Source organism: Pseudorca crassidens, chromosome 19, assembly GCF_039906515.1.
Source record: "Pseudorca crassidens isolate mPseCra1 chromosome 19, mPseCra1.hap1, whole genome shotgun sequence".
Taxonomy (NCBI): domain Eukaryota; kingdom Metazoa; phylum Chordata; class Mammalia; order Artiodactyla; family Delphinidae; genus Pseudorca; species Pseudorca crassidens.
In genome coordinates, this window is record NC_090314.1 from 43999062 (window position 1) to 44020665 (window position 21604).

At 45.5% G+C, this 21604-nt stretch overlaps 2 protein-coding genes across 9 annotated transcripts in view; both read left to right on the forward strand.

Moving 5' to 3' along the window:
* WIPF2 (WAS/WASL interacting protein family member 2) overlaps nt 1–312 on the forward strand; it is a 38700-nt gene extending 38388 nt beyond the window's left edge. For all 4 annotated transcript variants that reach the window (XM_067714976.1, XM_067714975.1, XM_067714974.1 and 1 more), the window contains one exon: nt 173–312. In XM_067714976.1, the coding sequence (XP_067571077.1) occupies nt 173–213 (41 nt within the window). In that variant the 3' untranslated portion in view covers nt 214–312. The remainder of the gene's footprint in view (nt 1–172) is intronic.
* Nucleotides 268–19972, forward strand: CDC6 (cell division cycle 6). Of its 5 annotated transcripts, none has more exons than XM_067714965.1 (12): nt 268–515; nt 8682–8872; nt 9720–10001; nt 10126–10325; nt 10577–10752; nt 11613–11719; nt 12487–12626; nt 13473–13573; nt 14745–14809; nt 17749–17951; nt 18616–18756; nt 19061–19972. In XM_067714965.1, exons 1-12 carry the CDS (start codon nt 268–270, stop codon nt 19148–19150), a joined length of 1944 nt encoding a protein of 647 aa, XP_067571066.1. In that variant the 3' UTR covers nt 19151–19972. The 5 variants fall into 5 exon arrangements, with proteins under 5 accessions (XP_067571066.1, XP_067571068.1, XP_067571070.1 ...); XM_067714967.1 differs by having other exon boundaries at nt 372–5985; XM_067714969.1 differs by lacking the exon at nt 268–515 and adding an exon at nt 5992–7970.
* The last annotated feature ends 1632 nt before the right edge of the window (nt 19973–21604 follow it).

Below are 21604 nucleotides of genomic sequence, written 5' to 3' on the forward strand. Positions count from 1 at the left end.
GCTTAAAATTTGCTTCTCCTTGTCTGCATTTTCTTAAACAGACAACGAAGCCTTGTCCCAGATTTTAAAGGTTATCTTGAAGAGCCTGTCTGTCTCTCATTTTAGGAATGTTTGAGTTATTCAGGGTCTGGTGGGTGACCTTGCGTATGTGGTTTTTATTTATTTTTTTCAGCTGCCCGTGGAGCCCCACCTCTGCCGCCCATTCTCAGGTGAAGCCTGGCTTGGTCCTGTTCCTCAGGAAAAGGATGGACCCTCTCCTCTTCTCAGATGGTCCCTTCCATTCTCCCTGAAACCTGCATGACAGCTCCTAACGTGTTTCTCCAGTGCAACCAACCTCGAGACTCCAAGCGTCCACCCAGCTCACCTCCATCTATGCATCTCGTCTCTGGACTTGGTGACCGGACTCTTTATATTGACAGTAGGGTCTCAAACCCTGCATCCATCCCTCCTCTTGCAAGCCCTGCTGGCCAGATGAGGAAAAAGATTCCATGTCTCCTGCTTTCCTCTGGGGAAAGGTGCCTTGTTGTGATGAATGAACTCATTGTCGGGGCAGGGTGGAGGATGGTACTCCTACCTTCTCCTACCCACTGTGGGGGGAGCTTGGTGGGTATATTATATTTCATCATTTTAGGAGGATGGCATGGCCAGGACTTCTGGGGGTGGGCATTTTTAGTGAAATGGGAAAGTTTGCAGAGAAGTGATCTGTTTTAAAGGTCAAGTTTAGAGCATGGGCAAGGAAGTGGGTCTGCTTTATTTTTAGGGGTATTTTGGCTTTGCCCTCACCCCACCCCACGCTTATACCCAGAAATAGGTTGGATATAAACACTAAATACTAATCAGTTGAACTAAACATCTAATAAAAAGAGAGGGTGAAGGAAACTGGGGGTCCTTTTAGAGCTAGTCGGTTCCTCTGCGTCACAGGGACCAGGAGCCATGTGAGCCCTCTGGGGCTCCCTGCTCCATTTCTTCAGGTACTGAGGCTGAGGGATGTTTTTCCTCCTCTCACCACCTATCCCCTCAAGAGAAAAGTCCCTTTCATTCATTCATTATGGATTCAGAAACCCCCAAAACCTCTAGTGAGAGATAGGAAGATAGGACCTTGGCCTTGGCCTTAACCTTGACCTTGAGGCTGCCTCAGTCTTCTCTGCTTGGCCCTGAAGGCCACTGGCCCTTTCATCCCTGTTCAGAAACTTCAGCCCCTGATGGGTGCTCCAGGATGACGAAGAAGGGAAGGGTGAAGCACCTTGTGGAAGGGACCGGCTCTGCGGGCTGTGAATGGCTTTAACTGAGGCCCACTCGTTGTGAAGTTCATAGCCCGTCTGAGTGAGCAGGCTCTTCCTGTTCCCTTCTGCACCACTCAACCCCAAGACTGCAGGGGTTAGCACAGCAGAGTAGAGAAGGGTGAGGAAGCTTATGGGGGTAGTCAAAGATTCCTCTGCCAAAAGCACAAGGACTTTGGTGCGTTACCTCAGTCCAGTTGATCTTCCCTGGCAGCCAGCAATATGTTGTTTCGTCTTCCAGGTCCTAGTTAAAGAGCACAGAGAAAATGGAGGTTCCCAGTCTAGGTAGGAACTGAGCTTGGATCGTGGTGCAGGGACTTGCCCTTCTCCAACAGCATGATGGAGCTCCTGGGCTCCACATCCAGCTGGTTTGGTTTGCTAAAGCTCTTGTCAAGTGCAGAGGCTGCTTAAAGCTTGAAGTGAGAGCAAAGGAGCTTTCATCAGATACATCACAGGCTTAAACTGCCCTAGGGACCTTTCCTATCTGTTGGATCACAGACGAAGGATCTGTACATGGTGCCCAGTGAAACCCAAGTCCTCCCAGTGCTAGATGAGAGAGCTCTCAACTTGGGTTATTTATCTGGGGTCTGCGATCCTTTGCCATCCCCTGGACCATATTGACTGTTGGGGCAAACCATGATTAGGTCTGTGACCACGCTTTTTCTAATCATTCTTTATTTATCATTCTTATTTTCAAATCTGTTAGCAGTTACCTCCCAGCAGTATCCCCCCAGCATCCTGAAGCCAGTGGAGCTTAGAGAGAGGATGCTAGTGGAGGGAAAAGGACAAAGTACAAGACTTGATACTGCAGCAGAGTTCCAGGGTAGATGCTGACCCCAGTTACTGAACTTGGACTGTGAAGTCTTCCCATTTATTTTTGAAATGGGAGTTGATGCCTTTTGTACAATGTTATCAAAGCGTATCTCTTTCCCCCTCACTCCTCAAACACAGAGCATCGAAATGAGCATCACACGTAAAAGCCAAACCCCAGCTTTTCACTGGGGCTACTATCTTCCTCCCGTATGACCTGCTGCCCCTCATATTCCCCAGCATTTGGACTGTGTCACGTGGGTATTGACTGTATTTTCATTTTCTTGGCCTCATGGAAAAAGGCCTGGGACTAGATCTAGTCAGATGGATTTTCTTCTTCAGAGCATGTTGATGACACAGTACCTATTTAAATGTCTTTGCCTTACACCCTATTTGGTCCCTGTGTTAATAACAGATTTATTATCATGTATATTTACTATTGATGAATGGGAATGTGAGCCTCATAGTTACTGATCTATTTTGTATGCTGTAAAAAGCTTGTAATATAGGTTTGAGGTGGGCTGGCTACAAGAGCACTAAAACTTCTCACCTTTTAAACTGCTCTTTTTATCTGCTTGTGGGAATGTCATCTCTTCAGTGGAAGATTGGGTGGTCTCATGTTGAGGCTGTTGCCCAGTCCCATTAACCCCCTTATCCCTTCCCAGAAGGAAGAGACATTGCCCAACTAGGCATCAAAGAAGCTGTGTTAAAAGCCCTCGTGTGGGTTTGGTTTTATGATGTTTTTCTCGGGTGGGAAAAACTTCATAGTTGTTTCTTACCGCCCTTTCTGGGAAGCAGGCCAGTGGTCTGCAGGTTTTTAAATGAGCTAGATGCCCCTCTCCCCGTCTCCTCTGGTCCCCAGACCTGGATCGCAGCACTGTGGTGCTCCAGGTGTGGTTTGCTCTATCGTGGGGGTTTCCTCCAGCTGCAGAGGCCCAGCGTTTTCCCAGCTGGGCCCGCAGAGTGAGAGCACTTAGGGGCTATCCCACCCAACAGACATGAGGCTCCTGTCTCCAAAAATTCATCCCAGCCCTCTGAACTGGCAAAGGCAAGGAGACTAGCCACTGACCATTGCCCTGGGGACATCCCCTCACCCCATAGCTTCCCCTCTTGAAACCTAAATTTACCTCCAGGGAGAGGTGAGATAAAATTGTAAATAGACTTGCTACAGAGCAACTCAGGGTTGGGGTGTGTTTTAATTCTCCTGATCACTTGAAATAATCTGTAGGCTGAGTGCTTATGGGAGTGGGGGTGAAGTGTGACTCCAGGGTCCTTCCCTTCTGCAGAGCTCTGGGGGTGGAGTAGAGGGCATCTGAGGCCCTTTGGTGGCACTACACTGAGCTGTCTGTTCTGGAAACCCAACCTGCAATCAACTGCAAATCAGATTCCTCACATTCCAGTTGTAGTCTTTCTTTCCCTGTTGAATCTCAGTCCCTGGCTGTACGTGGTCAGGGTGGCTTTCTGTGAGCCACCCTACTTTAGGGAATAGGAGGCATTACAACTCTGCCTTCGAGACTCGTCTCTTAAAAGCAAAGTGAAGCAAAACTACAACCACCTTCAAAACACATACAGAAAAAAAAAGGATAATTTTAACCAAAGGAAGGGTTTGGTTCCATTCAACTCCACATTCATTGTGCCTTTACTTGTGTTAGATTTCTGTGCTTTCTTCCTCTCTCCCTCTTTGAAGCAATTAAAATCTTCCTTGATAACTGCTGTTTCCTTCTTTCTCCTCTTGTCTGACAACTTAGTGGGTTCCCTCTCTAATGGTCTTAAATCTCATTCCACTGGTGGCAGCGGGGCCGAGCCTTCTCTTCTCACGTCTAACCCTTGTCCTTTTCCACGGCGACCAGCATGGGAGCCATCGTCAACACTGAATAAAAGACTAGAGTGACGTGCGTGAAGAGTGTATGTGTGTATGTGTGCGTCCATCTTTGTCTGCATGTGGATTGGTTTCTTTTCTTCTAAAAAATAATTTATTGTATGATTTATTTTGGAGTTGTTTCTGATTACGGGGCTCCCTCTCCCAATTAGCATTGATTTCTTTACCCCCTTCTACAGTGTATAATCCGGTCTCAGGTTGGATTCTTTGGTACATTTCTTTCTTCTGGATGCCGTGCAGTTTAATTAAACCTTGCTTAAAAACAAAAAGCAAAAAACCTGAAAACTGTGTAGTCTTGTCTGGAATACCACCACAAGTGGTGGCATAGAAGAGAAAAATCTGTTGCCTCCGGTTAGGGTACTGGTTTGACTCCAGATCCTCTGAGAAAGTAGAAATACTAACTTGGGCAGAAGCATCTGCAGCTTCCTCGGAGTTTTCTCTCCTCCCCTCCTGCTGTGTTTTGAAAGTCACAGTTCCAGTTAGCCAGGCTGACTGGGTGATTCTGATAGAGTTGGTCATTATTTATATTTGCCACCTAACTCCCCTTTGCCCATGATTCCAGGGAACTCAGGAGACCCCCTGGCCTTGTGTCCTTTCCTTATATCCCTAATGCTTCTTTCCACCTGTGTGTGTGGTAGATTCTCACACTGAAGTGTGAAGAAAAGGTGAGGGCAGAACACGCAGACTGTGTCTGTTTTTATGTGGGTGTTGCCTTTTTTTCTTCACTGCTTAAGTTGAAATCTTAGCTGGCTTTCTTGAACTTTGACTGTAGGTGTCAGAATTGAACCAGACATTCTCTGCTTACTGTGGTCAGCTGACATAATCACCACTAAGATTTAATGAGCTTAATCTACACTTTCATCACTAGCAAAGGTCTTGAAATTATTTCCCGTACTGGTTCATAATAGGTGTGTGTATGAGGCACTCTCACACAGTTTGATATAAAAACCTATGAGGGTGCGGGAGCGAGGGGAAAAAAGGGCCTCCTTTCATTTTCATCCATATTTGCCAGGTTGGCTGAATTCCTGATTCTTTGACCCATCATTGTTATTAATATGATTAATAAACTACCTATTTATTGATTTAATTGTTCCTCCTGTGACTTTGAATAGCCCTCAAATAGAGTTTGCCTAGATGACTCTCAACTTGCTAACCCTATAAGCTTTCTCCGTCCTATTGGGATGGTATTGCTAGTCTGTGTACGTGTGCACGTGCCCGCCAGTGCACGCACGCACGCACACAGACACACATAAGGATGCCGGACAGGTCCTTCCTGTGTCATTTGGTCCCTTCCTCCATGACACCGTGTATGGATTAGCAAGTGATAAGGACACTAGTTTGCCCACCTTAATTATTACCAAGACATAGCCGCTTATGGTGAATGTGCCTCTTTAAGTATTTTCTGGCCCAGCCCAGCCACTAACTGCAACTTACTGCAAGGAAGCTACCTGTCTCTGACTTCCTATTACTCTGCAGACAGAGGTAAGAGAACTAAAATGTCAACCTCAGGATCCTAACCACCCCAGAGGATAACTATGGGGAAATGCTTCATCTTTGACATCACTGGAGCCCAGTCTGGATTGTTTTTACACATAATTGAATTGATTCTCCACTCCTAGGTTTAGGGGTGTGAGATTTAAAGGACTGTATGCTGTCTGACCACAAAAAAATGTTCAAGCAAAAGATGGATATCCACTTGGCAGGAATGTCCTTTCCATTCATTGAGCAAGCATTGATTGCGTATTTTACTCTGTGCCAGGCACCGACAATATGAAGACGAATAGGACATGGTCTTTGCCTCCAAGGAGCTCAGAGTCTAGCAGAAGACTTCAGGACAGCCACCAAGGGAAACCTGTGCGGGGCATTAAAGGCTTTATGGTAATTAGCCAGGGCAGGAGGATGGTGACTGGCATTCCAGACATAGGAAACGGCAAGGACAAGGCACAGAAGCGAGAAACAGTATGATGGTGTGCTCATCATGTTACTGGAGTAGTGAAAAGAGAAAACTTCAACTAGGTAACCTTTTAGAGAACTTTCAATCTGGACGTTCTGTGATTCTCTGCCTGCTTCCACAATAGTCACTTATTCTTGTAGGCTTTTCTTGGACCGGTGCTATATTTCCTGGTGAATGCTTTCATAGGCTCCAATATGCACGTTAAGTACTCATGGCTTCCTCTGCCCCCTCTGTCCCGCTGTAACTGAGGTAGTTGTTCACCACCATCCCTTAAAAGCTGGCTGGGCACTTGTTACTACCATTTCTGGTTATGAAGGACAAGTTTTAGGTGTCCAGGTTATAAAAATAAATATGAACAGTGAAAGTTGCTTCTTTCTAGGTTCTGTTCCCCTGTTAAGAGATCAGAAATACCAGCTGGTAAAAAAGTCTCCATTCTGTGGTAGCGCTTTCTCCATTCGTGGCAGCCTACGCTCTTCACTCTTGTAGTTTTCAGCTCCTAGAAAGCCTTCCCCAGATGTGCTCCTTCGCCATCTCTCCCTCTAAAACCTGCATCTGTCTATTCGCCCTCGGTATGTTTTAAGTGGTCAGGAGTTTGATCTCCTGTTAGACTTCCTGAGTTTGAATTCCAGTTCTTCCACTTACCAGTTGTGTGACCTTGGGCAGATTTACTCAACCTCTCTATTTCAGTCTTCTCATTTGTGAAATGGAAGTAATTCCAACTTCATGGGGGTGCCTGTGAGAATTAATAAGGTGATATAGGTAAAATACCAGAGCTCAGCCCCTGGCACACACAAGCACTCAATATTGGTTTTTATCTCCTATATGAATGAACTACAATTAAGTTGATTGTATTATTGTTTCCCTATTTCTCAGCTTGCTCTATTTCATTTGATATTGAAGGATGACAGATACATGCTTACCATCACCTAGAATTGGATTTGGGTTTTTAGTGGAACCTGAGTTGTTAGCATTGGAAGCTGGCCTGTAAATTACTGCTTTAATTTATATTTTTCATTAAAAGTTCAGATTGCCACTCCATCTGTAGTGGTCTTCTCTGGCCCTGAAACCCTTGTATTTAGCCATAAAAAATATATATATTTTAAAATTAAGGGGCCATAATCCTCTCCACTCCCCCACATTGTGTGGATTAATGGGATTAATGATAGGAAGGTGCACAGAATATCGTATTCTTATCTTTAACAAAATAAAAGCAAAGGCCTGGCCCTTTTTCTCACCCTTGAAACACAAATCAGGGAGATACTGTGATGAAGTGCAGTGTATTTATGTATGTATGTATAACTTTACAAAGAAACATTGCTTTTGGTTGTCAGGAAATGGACCTAGGCCCTTCGAGGCCACCAAAATTCTGTGACCTCTAACTAACCCTCGGCACATTTGCTTTGTGTCTTGCAGTGTTGGGCATTAGATATGTAAAGCGCCTAGCATCATACCTCGCACCCAGAACCGCCCAAATAATGGCAGGTATTATGTAGTAGCTCTCTGAAAATATAGCCCATTAGGGTAAGGAAAAAATGGGTATGTGCAGCAGTGAGAAGGTATTGAAGGAAGGGCGTGGGAATACAGTCGCGAGCGGCAAAGACTACAGCTCCCGCCGGGCCTCACTCAGTCGGCCCCGGCGCAAGCGCGCATCTTTCCGCCGAGGCCCCGGATGTAGACTGCCCCTACGGCTCGGTGGGCGTGGCCTCGTGGTGGCGCTGAGACCTGAGGCTCTCTTATTGGTTGTGCGCCTTCCCGCTTGATTGGTTGTGAAGGAGGGGGCTGGGGCCAAGGCGTGCGGCGCTCTGGCGACACCCAATCAGAAACGTGGCCGGGCTTTGGCGGGAGGCGGGAAAGCTGCGGCTGTGCAGATTTGGCGCGAGCGCGTCTGGGCTCTCCGGCTGACGGTGTGGTGTTTGTCCAGGATCCTGTCGTGGACAGTCCCTTTAGTTTTCTGTGGGAGACGTGAGAAGGCGCCGGCACTGAGGTGACGCAGCACTGTGAGGTGGAAAGGAGAGGAGGCCCGAGTCCTGGGGGGCGGCGGAGTTGGGTGAGGGGCTAGGGCGAGGACCGCGGGTTCCGTAAGAGGAGGAGAGCTCAGATCGCGGGAGGGTGAGAAGGTCGGGGTAGGGAAGGGAGACGTGCGCCCTCGGAGTGCTCTGGCAGTTGTGCTGAGTGCGGCAGGAGGGAGACGTTCCCCGAACATCTGGGGCTATGTGGGGCCGAGAGTTGGGTAGAGCGGGGATTGAGTGCGGAGTGAGGGCTTGAGGAAGCCTGTAAATGTGGGAGGCTGCTGGGCTAAGCTGGTGTTAACGATGTACCCCGTGCCTGGAGCCAGGGGGGTAGAAGTACTATGGACGCCAATTAAGATCAACTTGTTATTGTATGTCTCGAGTGGTTAAAAATTTGGGCTCTGTAGCCAGAATGCCTGGTCTTATATCCTGCTTTGCTGTGACGTTGGGCCTCTCTGCCTCTGTTTTTTTATCATTAAGATAAGGATAATAGTACCTACCTCTAAGGTGGTTGTAAAACTTAAAGGAGTTAATACCTAAAATGTTTATGACAGCCTTTTACTCGTAGTAGGTGGTGTTCGCTATTGTTGCATAGATTCGGATATGAAGCAAAATTAAATGCTAAAATATTGTTACAATATAATCTACTTATGAAATGAATTTCGATCTTCGGTATAAGTTACATGTTAGTTGTTTTTTCTTCACTTTTACATATTGACTGGCTGTCCTGTTCTCTTTTTTGTACGCAGCTGTGTTGCCGTCATGCCTCAAACCCGCTCCCAGTCACAGGCTACAATCAGTTTTCCAAAAAAGAAACAGCCTCGGACATTGGACAAAGCTAAAAACTCCAGTGACACCAAACTAGAACTGGCAAATGTCCAGGCCATACCCCGTTCTCCTTGTGCAAAAATTCTGCCTCTTAGCCCCAGAAAACGTCTGGGTAAGCTATCCATTATTTGAGTACAACTTTTTGTCTGGTAGCTCTCGACCTCTCTTTCTCAATAATAAGATGCCTTTGAAACAGCTTCCTGAGTTCAGTTAAGACCACTCTGTTCCCTTTGGTTATTTTCAGAATGGTTGCTAAGTGCTTACTGAACTTCAGAGTTAAGCTACTTATTGAGATCACTTTCTGAACTACTTAATAGGTCTGATCTTCAGTTCCTTAATACTGAACTTGGTTCTGTCAGTGTTTTAAACGACCTTGCAGTTAGTTATATAGTATTTTGAAACTTGCCTCGTTAGTTGTGAAATTAAGAAAAACAGGTGACAATTCTTGTTTTAGAGCAGTGGTTGGTAATCCTTTCTTTTTTCTTTCCTTTTTTTTTAAAATTATTTTTTGTTTGTTTTTTCCTTTCTTGTTTTAGATCATCTGTTTTTAATGAGGGGTGATTTGGTAGGATCTGGAGACATTTTTAGTTGTCATAACTGAGGGGGTGATACTGATATAGTGAATAAAGGCTGGGAATGCTGCTCAATATTCTACAGTGCACAGGACAGTCCCCCACAATGAAAAATTACTTGGTCCAAGATATCAATGGTGCCAAGGTTGGGAAACCCTGTTTTAGAGCAATCCTAGAATTTCATCCCACTAAAACCTCTACCAACTAGTAAGACTCAGTGGTGCCATCTGGTGGCCACTATTTGCTTCTGGATGAGAGGCATTTTATTTTGGTGGTTCTGACCGTGATAGAAATTCATCCCCCTTTTTGGGGGGGATGCAGAGATCTTTCCAAGTCCTTTTACTATCCACTGCTATGAATGACCACATTTTGCTTTTAATGTTTCAGGTGACGACAACCTGTGTAACACTCCCCGTTTACCTCCCTGTTCTCCACCAAAGCAAAGCAAGAAAGAAAATGGTCCCCCTCGCTCACATACATCTAAAGGGCGCAGATTGGTATTTGACAATCAGCTGACAACGGAATCTCCTAGCAAAAGAGAACAAGCCAGACTTCACCAAAACAAAATATGTTCCTCAGTTCCAAAAGGTCAAGACATTGCAACAAATTCTGAGCAGAGATGTCCACTGGAGAAAGAATCTGCGTGTCTGAGACTTCTCAAGCAAGAAGGTTGGTTCTTACATGGCAACTGTTAGTGCAGCCTCATAAACATGGCTGGTGATTCCAAGTGAAACCTGGTGGGTCTTCTCAGTCACCTCTGTTGTGTCTAATTGTCCTTTCATGTCTGGCACAGGTACTTGCTACCAGCAAGCAAAGCAGGTCCTGACTACAGCTGTCCCAGATCAGCTGCCTGCAAGGGAAAAGGAGATGGATGTCATCAGGAATTTCCTGAGGGAGCACATCTGTGGGAAGAAAGCTGGAAGTCTTTATCTTTCTGGTGCTCCTGGAACTGGAAAAACTGCCTGCTTAAGCCGAATTCTGCAAGACCTCAAGGTACATTGAGAGTCTGAATTATGATGCTCTTGCCAAAATGACACTTGGTTATCAAGGGTTAAGAAAAAGTAGAAGTGCTTAGGGCACTGCAGTTTTCCCCAAAATAAGACATTTTTAATTTCACTGTCTAAATCTTTCCAAATGAAAGTGGACCTTATTCTCTTGTATGCTGTTAACTCTTCAAAGACACTTCAGGTTCCATCAAACCTTTATCTGAGGCCAAAATAACTCGCATGTTTGCATTTTTCTAGAAGGAACTGAAAAGCTTTAAAACTATCATGCTGAATTGCATGTCCTTGAGGAGTGCCCAGGCTGTATTCCCAGCCATTGCTCAGGAGATTTGTCAGGAAGAAGTATCCAGGCCAGCTGGGAAGGACATAATGAGGAAACTGGAAAACCATATGACTGCGGAGAAGGGCCCCATGATGTAAGCATTGCTCTGCTGCATGTTGCTCTGTGAAAATCTGCAGGATCCATTGCCCACAAACTCACATTCTCGTCTCTTGAATGTATCAGTTTGCTCATAAAAAGAACATTTCCTATATTTTCTCTCTGAGGGGTAGTTACATAAGCTTAAAGGGAAAGAAGAAAAGAAAAAACAAAAGCCTTCTAATTTTAAATTGGGGGAAAATGTTTTTAAACTAATTACTTGAAAAACCTGTATGTTACTTTCTGGTGATGATGGGGGGTATCATCATAACAGTGACTGGAGGTGGGACAGATTATGATCTTCAAACTGGTCTTTTTTTTTTTTTTTTTTTTTTTTTTGCCGTATGTGTTCCTCTCACTGTTGTGGCCTCTCCCGTTGCGGAGCACAGGCTCCGGACGCGCAGGCTCAGCGGCCATAGCTGACGGGCCTAGCCACTCCGTGGCATGTGGGATCTTCCCGGACCGGGGCACGAACCCGTGTCCCCTGCTTCGGCAGGCGGACTCTCAACCACTGCGCCACCAGGGAAGCCCTGGTCTTTTTTTTTTTTTTTTTTTTTTTTGCGGTACGCGGGCCTCTCACCGTTGTGGCCTCTCCCGTTGCGGAGCACAGGCTCCGGACGCGCAGGCTCAGCGGCCATGGCTCACGGGCCCAGCTGCTCCACGGCATGTGGGATCTTCCCGGACCGGGGCACGAACCTGTGTCCCCTGCGTCGGCAGGCGGACTCTCAACCACTGCGCCACCAGGGAAGCCCTTCAAACTGGTCTTAGCTGTAGGAATGTGACCTAGTGTCAGCCCAGATCAAACAGATTGGAGAGTTAAGGTGAACATGGATACTAATTGTTTCTCTTTTTTTGTAGTGTGTTGGTGTTGGACGAGATGGATCAGCTGGACAGCAGAGGGCAGGATGTACTGTACACACTGTTTGAATGGCCATGGCTAAGCAATTCTCGGTTGGTGCTGATTGGTTAGTGCTCTGTTGTTTATGTTACATGGTGGTTCTAAAGACCTTTTTCTAATCTCTTCAGTTTATTCATCACATATTTTGTTTTGTTTTGTTTTTTGGCTGTGCCATGCAGCTTGCGGGATCTTAGTTCCCCGACGAGGGATTTAACCTGGGCCCCAGCAGTGAAAATGCCGAGTCCTAACCACTGGACCACCAGGGAATTCCCTTATCAACTATTATTTGATCTTACACCAGCTTTCTGCTTTCTTACCAAAATAAGAAAGTTACTATAAGATAATAGGAACCTTAATCTAAGTCAAGTCAACTTTGTTAACTCTGGATAGAAATGACATAATGCTGCATTTCAGAGACAATTGATTTTGGGAGTATCTGATCCTGCTTATAATTGAACAATTCTAAACATAACTCAAAAAGAGCATTCTTCGATGATTATACACATCTTATCTAATGGGTATTGAGGGTGGGGGTGGGGGAAAGTGCGAAGCAACTGTTGGAATGCTGGATTATAACTGGAAATTTTATTCAGTTTTTTGGTGGGTGTTTTTTTGTTTTTTTAATATTTATTTATTTGGCTGCACTGGGTCTTAGTTGCAGCATGCGGGATCTAGTTCCCTGACCAGGGATCAAACCCGGGCCCCTGCATTGGGAGCGTGGAGTCTTAACCACTGGACCACCAGGGAAGTCCCTTATTCAGCTTTCAGAGGGTTTGGTTTTCCTTTTACGATGATTTGACCAATGATGCTTAGTGTCATTTATCTCCTCCTCAGGTATTGCTAATACCCTGGATCTCACAGACAGAATCCTGCCAAGGCTTCAAGCTAGAGAAAAATGTAAGCCACGGCTGTTGAACTTCCCACCTTATACCAAAAATCAGATAGCCACTATCCTGCAGGATCGACTTAATCAGGTGAGTGCCAAGCATTGTACCAAGCTGAGTGTTCCTTGTATCACCTGTGAAGGTGGTTCAAAAATATTTTGCTTTGATTGCATTACTAAACAGGGAGTTCCTATAGCCCATTCATTTTTATATGAATTTCTACTCTTGGCTCCATTTTAGATGCCTTAGTGTTGGAATAAAAAGAGTTAGAGGAGTCACCCAAATGCTTCTCTAATGGCCTTTTAAAATAGGACCCATGGGGACTTCCCTGGTGGCACAGTGGTTAAGAATCCGCCTGCCAATGCAGGGAACACGGGTTCGAGCCCTGGTCTGGGAAGATCCCACATGCTGTGGAGCAACTAAGCCCAAGCGCCACAACTACTGAGCCTGCGCTCTAGAGCCCGCGAGCTACAACTACTGAGCCCGCGTGCCACAACTACTGAAGCCTGAGTGCCTAGAGCCTGTGCTCCACAACAAGAGAATCCACCTCAGTGAGAAGCCCGCCCACCACGAAGCCCGCCCACCCCGCTCATCGCAGCTAGAGAAAGCCTGTACGCAGCAACGAAGACCCAACACAGCCCTAAATAAATAAATAAATTTATAAAATAGGACCTATGAAAACACTTTCTCTATTGGAAATGACCAAATAGATTTTAGTTTAGTTTAGTTTTGCTAATTTGAGTTTCAAGTGCTTTTTTTCCCCTTTGTGAACCTCTACCACATTCCTACAAAATGCTTAAATGTATGAAATCCCCATTTACTTCTAAGCAGAAAAGGCGTCTTAGACCCTAAAGGTTGGTCAATCAAGTCTGGGACCTAAATTGCAGAGGGGAAGTCTTATAGTTCAAACTGTCATCTTCTATGTCTTGTTCAAAGGCATCTAAAGATCAGGTCCTGGACAATGCTGCCATTCAGTTCTGTGCCCGCAAAGTCTCTGCTGTTTCGGGAGATGTTCGCAAAGCGCTAGATGTTTGCAGGTGAGTTATGGCACTGTTGGCTGCTTTTATTAAAAAAAAGAAGTGCTGTTGATTGTCTCATGTAACTCAAGTGAATGTGGCTTAAGAGGCTCCATTCTGCCACTTTTTACGCTCAGAAAGGAGGACTTGTTTCTCAGTGGGGAGCTCTGCATTTCCACCGGTGTTAATGTCTGAAACATTATCAGTCCATTACCTACAGAGGGAGAAACAAATGAGATGTTGCTGGCACTCCCTGTGGTGATTATAGATTGGTTAATTACATTTGTATTAAAAAAGACTCCAGTTTACTTTTCCATTAGCTGGTCTCAAGCAGGTTTATTTATGGACCTGAACCATCTTTGCCTTTAGACTTTTTTTTCCCTTCCTTTGCTTTTGTGAGCACCCCTTCCTCCAGTTGGTGGTCCCCCACAGTTGTACTCCAGACCTCTCTCTCCCTTCCCATCCCCCGGCCCCTCCTGCTGGGGAAAGCCTCTGTGCTGACTGATGAAATTTCTTCCTTCCCAGTAGGGACACTTGGTCCATTAAAATGATACTTGCTGTGTTGGCCCGCTGGTCCAACTTCCCCCTACTGCGATGCAGAAGATCCAGGTCTGGCTTATGGCTTCCTGTGGGCAAAGTACTTTGGAGAGAGCAGTGGGAGAGTAAGCTCTTCCTATTGCTAGATGGTGTCATCCTGGATTTGAAAGTTTCCCCTAGTCAGCGAACTACTTGGGTAAAGACTGCAACTATGAGCAAGAGTCAAGTAGGCCAGTGTGGTTCTAGCCTACACATATCCTGTGCGGAGATAACTGAGGACCCTCCTCTTAGGTCTGGTGTGTATGGGCGGTACTGGCTCTCTTAGTCAAGCACCCACACTACGTGTCCTCTCTCCCATCCATGACAGGTTTTCCTTGTTCAAAATGTTATCATTGGCTCAGTGTACGATGACTTACTTGGCCTCTGTAATAGGAAACCATGTAGTGTTGAAGTTTCTCAGATTCCCTGGTCCATGAATTATTTCAAGGCAATTAAGTCCCCTGGAGCTGAGACATAACCCAGTTTTGTCTGGGGGCTTTAAAGTTATAAGACATGTTGCTTTTTGTTAATGTGCCTGTTTTTGAGCTTTGGTGGTTTGGTGTGGTGTTTGGTTTGGCTCAGCCTAAATTAATTTTAGAAATTTTTTTTTTTACAGGAGAGCTATTGAAATTGTAGAGTCGGATGTCAAAAGCCAGACTATCCTCAAACCACTGTCTGAATGTGAGTAGTTTATCTCCTTTTTGTCTTCCTTTATAATTGGAAGCTTAACTTCTCTGAGGAAAGAGATAGAGAGCTGAAATGAGCATAGTTAAATCCACAGTTAAATCCACACTCACCCATTTGTGTACGGGTGTCGTGTTTTTCATCAATTTCATCCACTTTATTTCCATCTTGCCTGCCAGTGCTATAATCCATGTGTTACTGGAAATGAGTTCTCCAGGGTGTTACATGAATGGTTGGGACAGAGTCAGTTTTCTTTCCAAGCTCTAGGAATGAAAACTAGACAGTAAGGTTGGATCAGCTTCTCTCTGGGTACTTACGTTGAGTGCACTTTACATCTCAACATAGGTGAAAGCAAAGCCTGGGAAGTAAGAGAGTCAGACAGGAAAGAATTGTGTTCAACTTGAGATATCACAAGCCTTTAAACAAGTCTAGGAGGGTGGAGGTACAAAGATAGTATTGCTACGGTAAACTGCAGCCGTTTACAAAAATGACAAAATTAATTTTCCTTTCCTTCAACCTTGTTCTCTTAGCTATGGCAGATGTAAAATGTCCATGAACTACATACCTTGTGTTTAATATCCACTCTTAATCTTTAGAAACAGGACAGTCTGATTTGATTGTTTCTTCCTTCACTCCTGCACTGGTTGAGTGTTACTAAAATTGTTTCTAGCACCATAGTTCCACAGAAAACTCTTTTTTTCATCAACTTGTTGAAAGAAAATTAATAAAAGTATTTCAGAATTAGCCAAACTTAGTGCTTAGACTGATAGGTAATATTTGCCAATGCATAGACTAGATACTGGTTTCTCTTCAACTTTTCACATTATTCCCTTTTTTCCCTTACCAATAACATTTAGGCTTATCAGTGGACCCTGTGAGCACCGCCTACACACATACAACTAAAAGGGGTTGTGAATTCCTGTCATAAATTATTAATCTAATTCCTGTCTTTTGACCTCTGGTAGGTGTGGTTAGCTTTTTACAGGCTCCGGACGCGCAGGCCCAGCGGCCATGGCTCATGGACCCAGCCGCTCCGCGGCACGCGGGATCCTCCCAGACCGGGGCACGAACCCGTGTCCCCTGCATCGGCAGGCGGACTCTCAACTACTGAGCCACCAGGGAAGTCCCGGTGTGGTTAGCTTTTAATGGCTCTAGAAAGGTATAGGGAGACTGACTTGAAATAAATATAAGAGGACACTCTCCAATAAATAGCACTAACTGGGCTTTGACACAGCATGGGTACACCAGTGTTGAAGATACTCAGACACAAGCTGGATAGGTGACCACTTTTTTTTTTTTTTTTTTTGCTGTACGCGGGCCTCTCACTGCTGTGGCCTCTCCCGTTGCGGAGCACAGGCTCCGGACGCACAGGCTCAGCGGCCATGGCTCACGGGCCCAGCTGCTCCGCGGTATGTGGGATCTTCCCGGACCGGGGCACGAACCCGCGTCCCCTGCATCGGCAGACGGACTCTCAACCACTGCGCCACCAGGGAAGCCCAGTGACCACTTTTTGGGATTGTTTTGAAGAGACTCAGCTGTTGGTAGGGAGCGAGACTAGACCTCTAAATTCCTCTCAACTTTAAGATTCTGCTTGTTTGATCGCTGATCTCCAGTTTCTCCATGATGATTAGTCCTCGGTAGCATCCCATTTGTGATCATGAAATAGAAGCAGACTCTTGTGAGACAACTGACCTGGTCTCAGGAAGTAACCTTAGGCAAAGGTTGTTACAGAGCAAATCGCTCCCCTGTCTTGCAATTCCTGTGTCCAAACAATGAGGCCACAATCCTCCGAAGCTTGTTGGCAGTTTCCCAACCTCCAGACTCTGAGATGGTGCTATCTGCTAAGATATCCAGTGACATTTTCTCAAGTGTTGCTCTCCTGGAGATCAGCTTGGGCAAATGAACCCAACCTCAGAGGTCATTTGGGGAGGCTATCTAGAGGACTTAGGTAGGATTGTCCATGTTTAGCCACTCTTTTTTTGATGTGGACCATTTTTAAAGTCTTTATTGAATTTGTTACAATATTGCTTCTGTTTTATGTTTTGGTTTTTTGGCCGTGAGGCATGTGGGATCTTAGTTCCCCAACCAGGGATCGAACATGCACCCCCTGCATTGGAAGGTGAAGTCTTAACCACTGGACCGCCAGGGAAGTCCCCTAGCCACTCATTTGATTTGAAATATTAGCTAATTTTTTGAGCCTTTAAAAATGACCAGGGACTTCCCTGGTGGCACAGTGGTTAAGCATCTGCCTGCCAATGCAGGGGACACAGGTTCGAGTCCTGGCCCGGGAAGGATCCCACATGCCGCGGAGCAACTAAGCCTGTGCACCACAACTACTGAGCCTGTACTCTAGAGCCCACGAGCCACAACTCTGGAAACCGGTGTGCCTAGAGCCCGTGCTCTGCAACAAGAGAAGCCACCGCAATGAGAGACGCCCGCCCCACAACAAAGAGTAGCCCGTGCTCGCCGCAACAAGAAAAATCCTGCTCGCAGCAACAATGACCCAACGCAGTCAAAAATAAATAAATGAATTTAAAAAAAAAAAAAAAGACCAGGCCCAGCCATCTTTGTTTCAAGGTTCTATCCTTTGCCTTTGAGATATTAGGAACCTTCCAAGCAAGGCTGAGTACATTGGTTCTCTGTCTGGTCCTTATTCTTTCATGAGGTGGATTTTGTCTCTCTGACATTAAATTGCACTCTACAGGATAAAATTGCTCACTGTTCTGCCCAGAAGAAGGATAACTGTACTTTCCAAGTCATGTCACACTTTGGCATCTTTCTAAGGATCACATTTTGTCTCATCCTTTGGCTTCTAGTTACAGAATTGGAACTTCTGCTTTGCTCTTGAATTTCCTTCTGTTAAAACTTAATATCATCTGTCTCAATACCCACAATATTTTAAAAATCTAATTAAGCTTGATTTATTTACTTTATAGGTAAATCACCCTCTGAGTCACTGGTTCCCAAGCAGGTTGGTGTTATTCACATATCACAAGTCATTTCGGAAGTTGATGGAAACAGAATGACTTTGAGCCAAGAAGGAGCACAAGATTCCTTCCCTCTTCAGCAGAAGATCTTGGTCTGCTCTTTGCTGCTCTTGACCAGGCAGCTGAAAACCAAAGAGGTCACTCTGGGGAAGGTTAGTTGGGAATCTCAGCAGATGGAGCTGGGGTGGAGATGAGAATCTGCTTTGCAGAGCAGATATTTTCCAAAAGGCCTATCACGCTCCAGCTGATGCGAATTAAAAATGGATTTTAACAGTAAGAATAAGTACTGGTATCATGTAAAAGGCAGCTGACTTTATTTCCCTTGGGTTGTGGTTGAGACTTTACCATTAATCTTCTCCCCTTTATTTCTGCCTCTCCCTGTGAAATATATAAAGCCCCTTTCTTGCATTACAGTATAGGTTTTTGGCAGTATCTCCAAAATGCCTTTTCAAGGATTGCATTGAAAAGGGAGAGAATTAGGGTATTCAGATAACTATTTTGCAAACCCAGATTCACATTCTTTTAAAAGATTACAGGGCTACAAGAGATATGACTTTTGGGCTTCCCTGGTGGCGCAGTGGTTGAGAGTCCGCCTGCCGATGCGGGGGACGCGGGTTCGCGCCCCGGTCCGGGAAGATCCCACATGCCGCGGAGCGGCTAGGCCCGTGAGCCATGGCCGATGGGCCTGTGCGTCCGGAGCCTGTGCTCCGCAACGGGAGAGGCCGCAACAGTGAGAGGCCCGCGTACCGCAAAAAAAAAAAAAAAAAAAAAGATATGACCTTTAAGCAACATTTGTTCTCCCTTGTTTCCTCTCAGTTATATGAAGCCTATAGTAACGTCTGTCGCAAACAGCAGGTGGCAGCTGTGGACCAGTCAGAGTGTTTGTCACTTTCAGGGCTCTTGGAGGCCAGAGGCATTTTCGGATTAAAGAAAAACAAGGAAACGCGTTTCGCAAAGGTACAACGAACTGCTTCTTTGTGACATTGCTTTTAACTGTCCTGCTTTGGCGAGCTTATCTTTTGCTAAAGTAAAGATTTAAAAATGACCACAATTAGATAAACAATTTTTTTGTTAGGTAGGGTTTAAGGTGTGTGAAGATAGGGCTGTAGTATGAATGAGATTTTTTATTTTTTCGGGCTGTTGCAAAAGCAGTGTTTAACTTGCTTGCCTCTTGTGAGACAAGTTTAATACGGTAGAAGTTTGTGTAATAAAAACTGCTTTTGTGAGTTCTCCACCATGAAAAGTGCTTTTCTCTTTGCAGGTGTCTCTGAAGATTGAAGAGAAGGAAATAGAGCATGCTCTGAAGGACAAAGCTTTAGTTGGAAATATCTTAGCTACTGGATTGCCTTAAATTCTTTTCTTTTATACTAATACTCTGCCTAAAAGTATCTGGCTGGCATTTGGAGAGGGATGGAATCTTCATTTTATTACTTTATATACACTTAGGTCTGAAAGCAAACATGACCTTTTTTACTTAAAACTGATAAAATTTAAGCTATAAATTCGTGAATATTAGCACAGAATTATTTATCTTTGGGTCTTATTATGTTTATGCATTAAAAACAACCAAGTAGACCCTTTTTAATTACATTCACTGCCTCTACCTCTAGTGTGCCTCTAACCAACATGCTTGCAAGTATACAGACTTAGGCTGTGGAAAGTTTATATATTTATCTCTGTTTCCTCAAACATTGGTGTATTTTAAAGAATTTTTGGACTAGAGGAAGAAGAATGAAAAAGGGGTTGATCCAGGAAAATCAGCAAGTCCACGTGGAGATCTGGAGGACACTTTGATCAAAGAATGTCTTTCTGTTTGGAGTATACTGTGTTCATGTTGCACATACTTCCACGTTGTGACTTTTTTTTTTTTTTGCGATACGCGGGCCTCTCACTGTTGTGGCCTCTCCTGTTGCGGAGCACAGGCTCCGGATGCGCAGACTCAGCAGCCATGGCTCACGGGCCCAGCCGCTCCGCGGCATGTGGGACCCTCCCGGACCGGGGCACGAACCCGTGTCCCCTGCATCGGCAGGCGGACTCTCAACCACTGCGCCACCAGGAAGCCCCCACATTGTGACATGTTAAAGACTCATTGAGTGTCTTGGGCACTCCCAAGCTTGTGGAGGTGGTAAGGAGGATGTGACTACAGGCTGTGAATATATTTATTTTCAAGTTGCATTCTTTGTTTTCTTAAGCAATCACATTTCAGGAGAGCTCAGACTTTCAGAAGGCAATGTGAAAATTGTGAAAATCCTCCCCAAACTGTCCCACTGTCCTGGCTGCCCTCAGATGAAGCCACTTGTTTCAAGATGCCTTCATCTGGGGTTGGATTTTCAATGACACCTCATTTTCCCAGTCTTCTAGGTAAATGCATCCATACGGTTACTCAAGTCTCCCCTCTCTTCTGGGTTTGGTTTCCAGTGGCATTAAATGGCAATTTGTGACAGGGACGCCAGAGGGCACCATTATAACACTGACTGCCTCGAAAGTGCAGGCATAGGGCTGGGGTAGTTTTGAGAGAAGGGGAAAAGAGAAACTTAAGTTTGCTTCATTTGGGAGGTTGCTGTACTTTTATAACTCGAGCAAATGCTTGGAATGCAAACCATGTGTGCTATGAATGGTCTGAGAGCCAGTGACCAAGTCTGCTGCTCCCTGAGCTCTTGTGCCTCCTCCCGCCTTCCCAACATGGCTTGGGTTTGAGAACTTGATATGTGTACAAATGATCTGTTGGCCACTGTTTCGTTCATGCTGCCCACTGTATCCTTGCAATGTGATCTGGTCTACAGCAGGTGGTATGGGATAGAAGGGCACACAGAGCCCTCTGAAATGAACACTACCCACCGGTGTGTGTAGCAGCGCATAGTCTATAGACAGGAGTCTGACTGTCTCACCGTCACACTCCTTTACTAGAGCATTCATTCCCTCTGAGAGCAATTTGTGAGGGGAGGACACAGTTCTATACCTAGAAGCTTGGAAAGTGTCTGGGGCTATAAGGGTTAACCAGCATAATTGCAGAGATTGTCCGAAGGCTGATGGAAAGCAGAGACTGAATGGGATTGAGAACAGATGCGGGGCTTGATTTAAATTACATTTTATTGGATGCTGCAGCCTTAAGAGACGTGACTGCTTTACAGTTTGTTTCCACACTGTGGGCAGCTGCTGTCTGTTCTGTGTCCACAGTAGGATCCTGCCCAAAAAGGAGCAGCCTCCCCACCTCGTTGTGTTGGAGGCTTGGCGCCTTCCTCTTAACTGCAGGGCTGGAGTCAGGAACATGGCTTGCCTCGCAGTGGGGCTGCTATGCATCCTCCATGGCTCTGAGCCAAGATCGCGTTTGCAGATTCAAAGGGGCCAAATTTCTTTCCCCTCTACCTCCTTTCTCTCCCTTTCCCCTGGTATTTGGAAATCAGGTTTTCTGTGTACTAGTTTGTTAGTTTCCTTTCCTTCCATTCTCCCCACACTGTCAATTTCTAGGTCATTGATGCTCTTAAGACTTGAGCAATTGGAGCAGGGTTGGTTCTGTCAGTGATGCGTGAAGCTGACTTAGAGTCCCTGTTTGGCTTCCGCTGCCCTTGTGGGAGCAACACCTGATGCATGTTTGTCAGCGAGGTCTTCAGTGTGATTCAGACAGCTGGAGCAGACTGAGGGGGCAGAAAGTCCTTTTCTCACTGAAGCTGACAGCTCTGGGAAGGTGGTGGGATTTTTAAGGGGCTGGGCTGAGCCTGTGGTTACTTGTTTTTTGCCAGGAGCATAGGCTGTTTCACAGGGAGTAGTGGCAGAGATGCTGACCTACATTCTTCCTCTTGAAGGT

Coding starts and splice junctions, on each gene's coding strand:
- CDC6 (XM_067714965.1), top strand. CDS start 268: ATGGTCCCTTCCATTCTCCCTGAAACCTGCATGACAGCTCCTAACGTG. Junction 8,873..9,719: donor TAGCCCCAGAAAACGTCTGG/GTAAGCTATCCA, acceptor TTAATGTTTCAG/GTGACGACAACCTGTGTAAC. Junction 13,574..14,744: donor AAAGCGCTAGATGTTTGCAG/GTGAGTTATGGC, acceptor TTTTTTTTACAG/GAGAGCTATTGAAATTGTAG.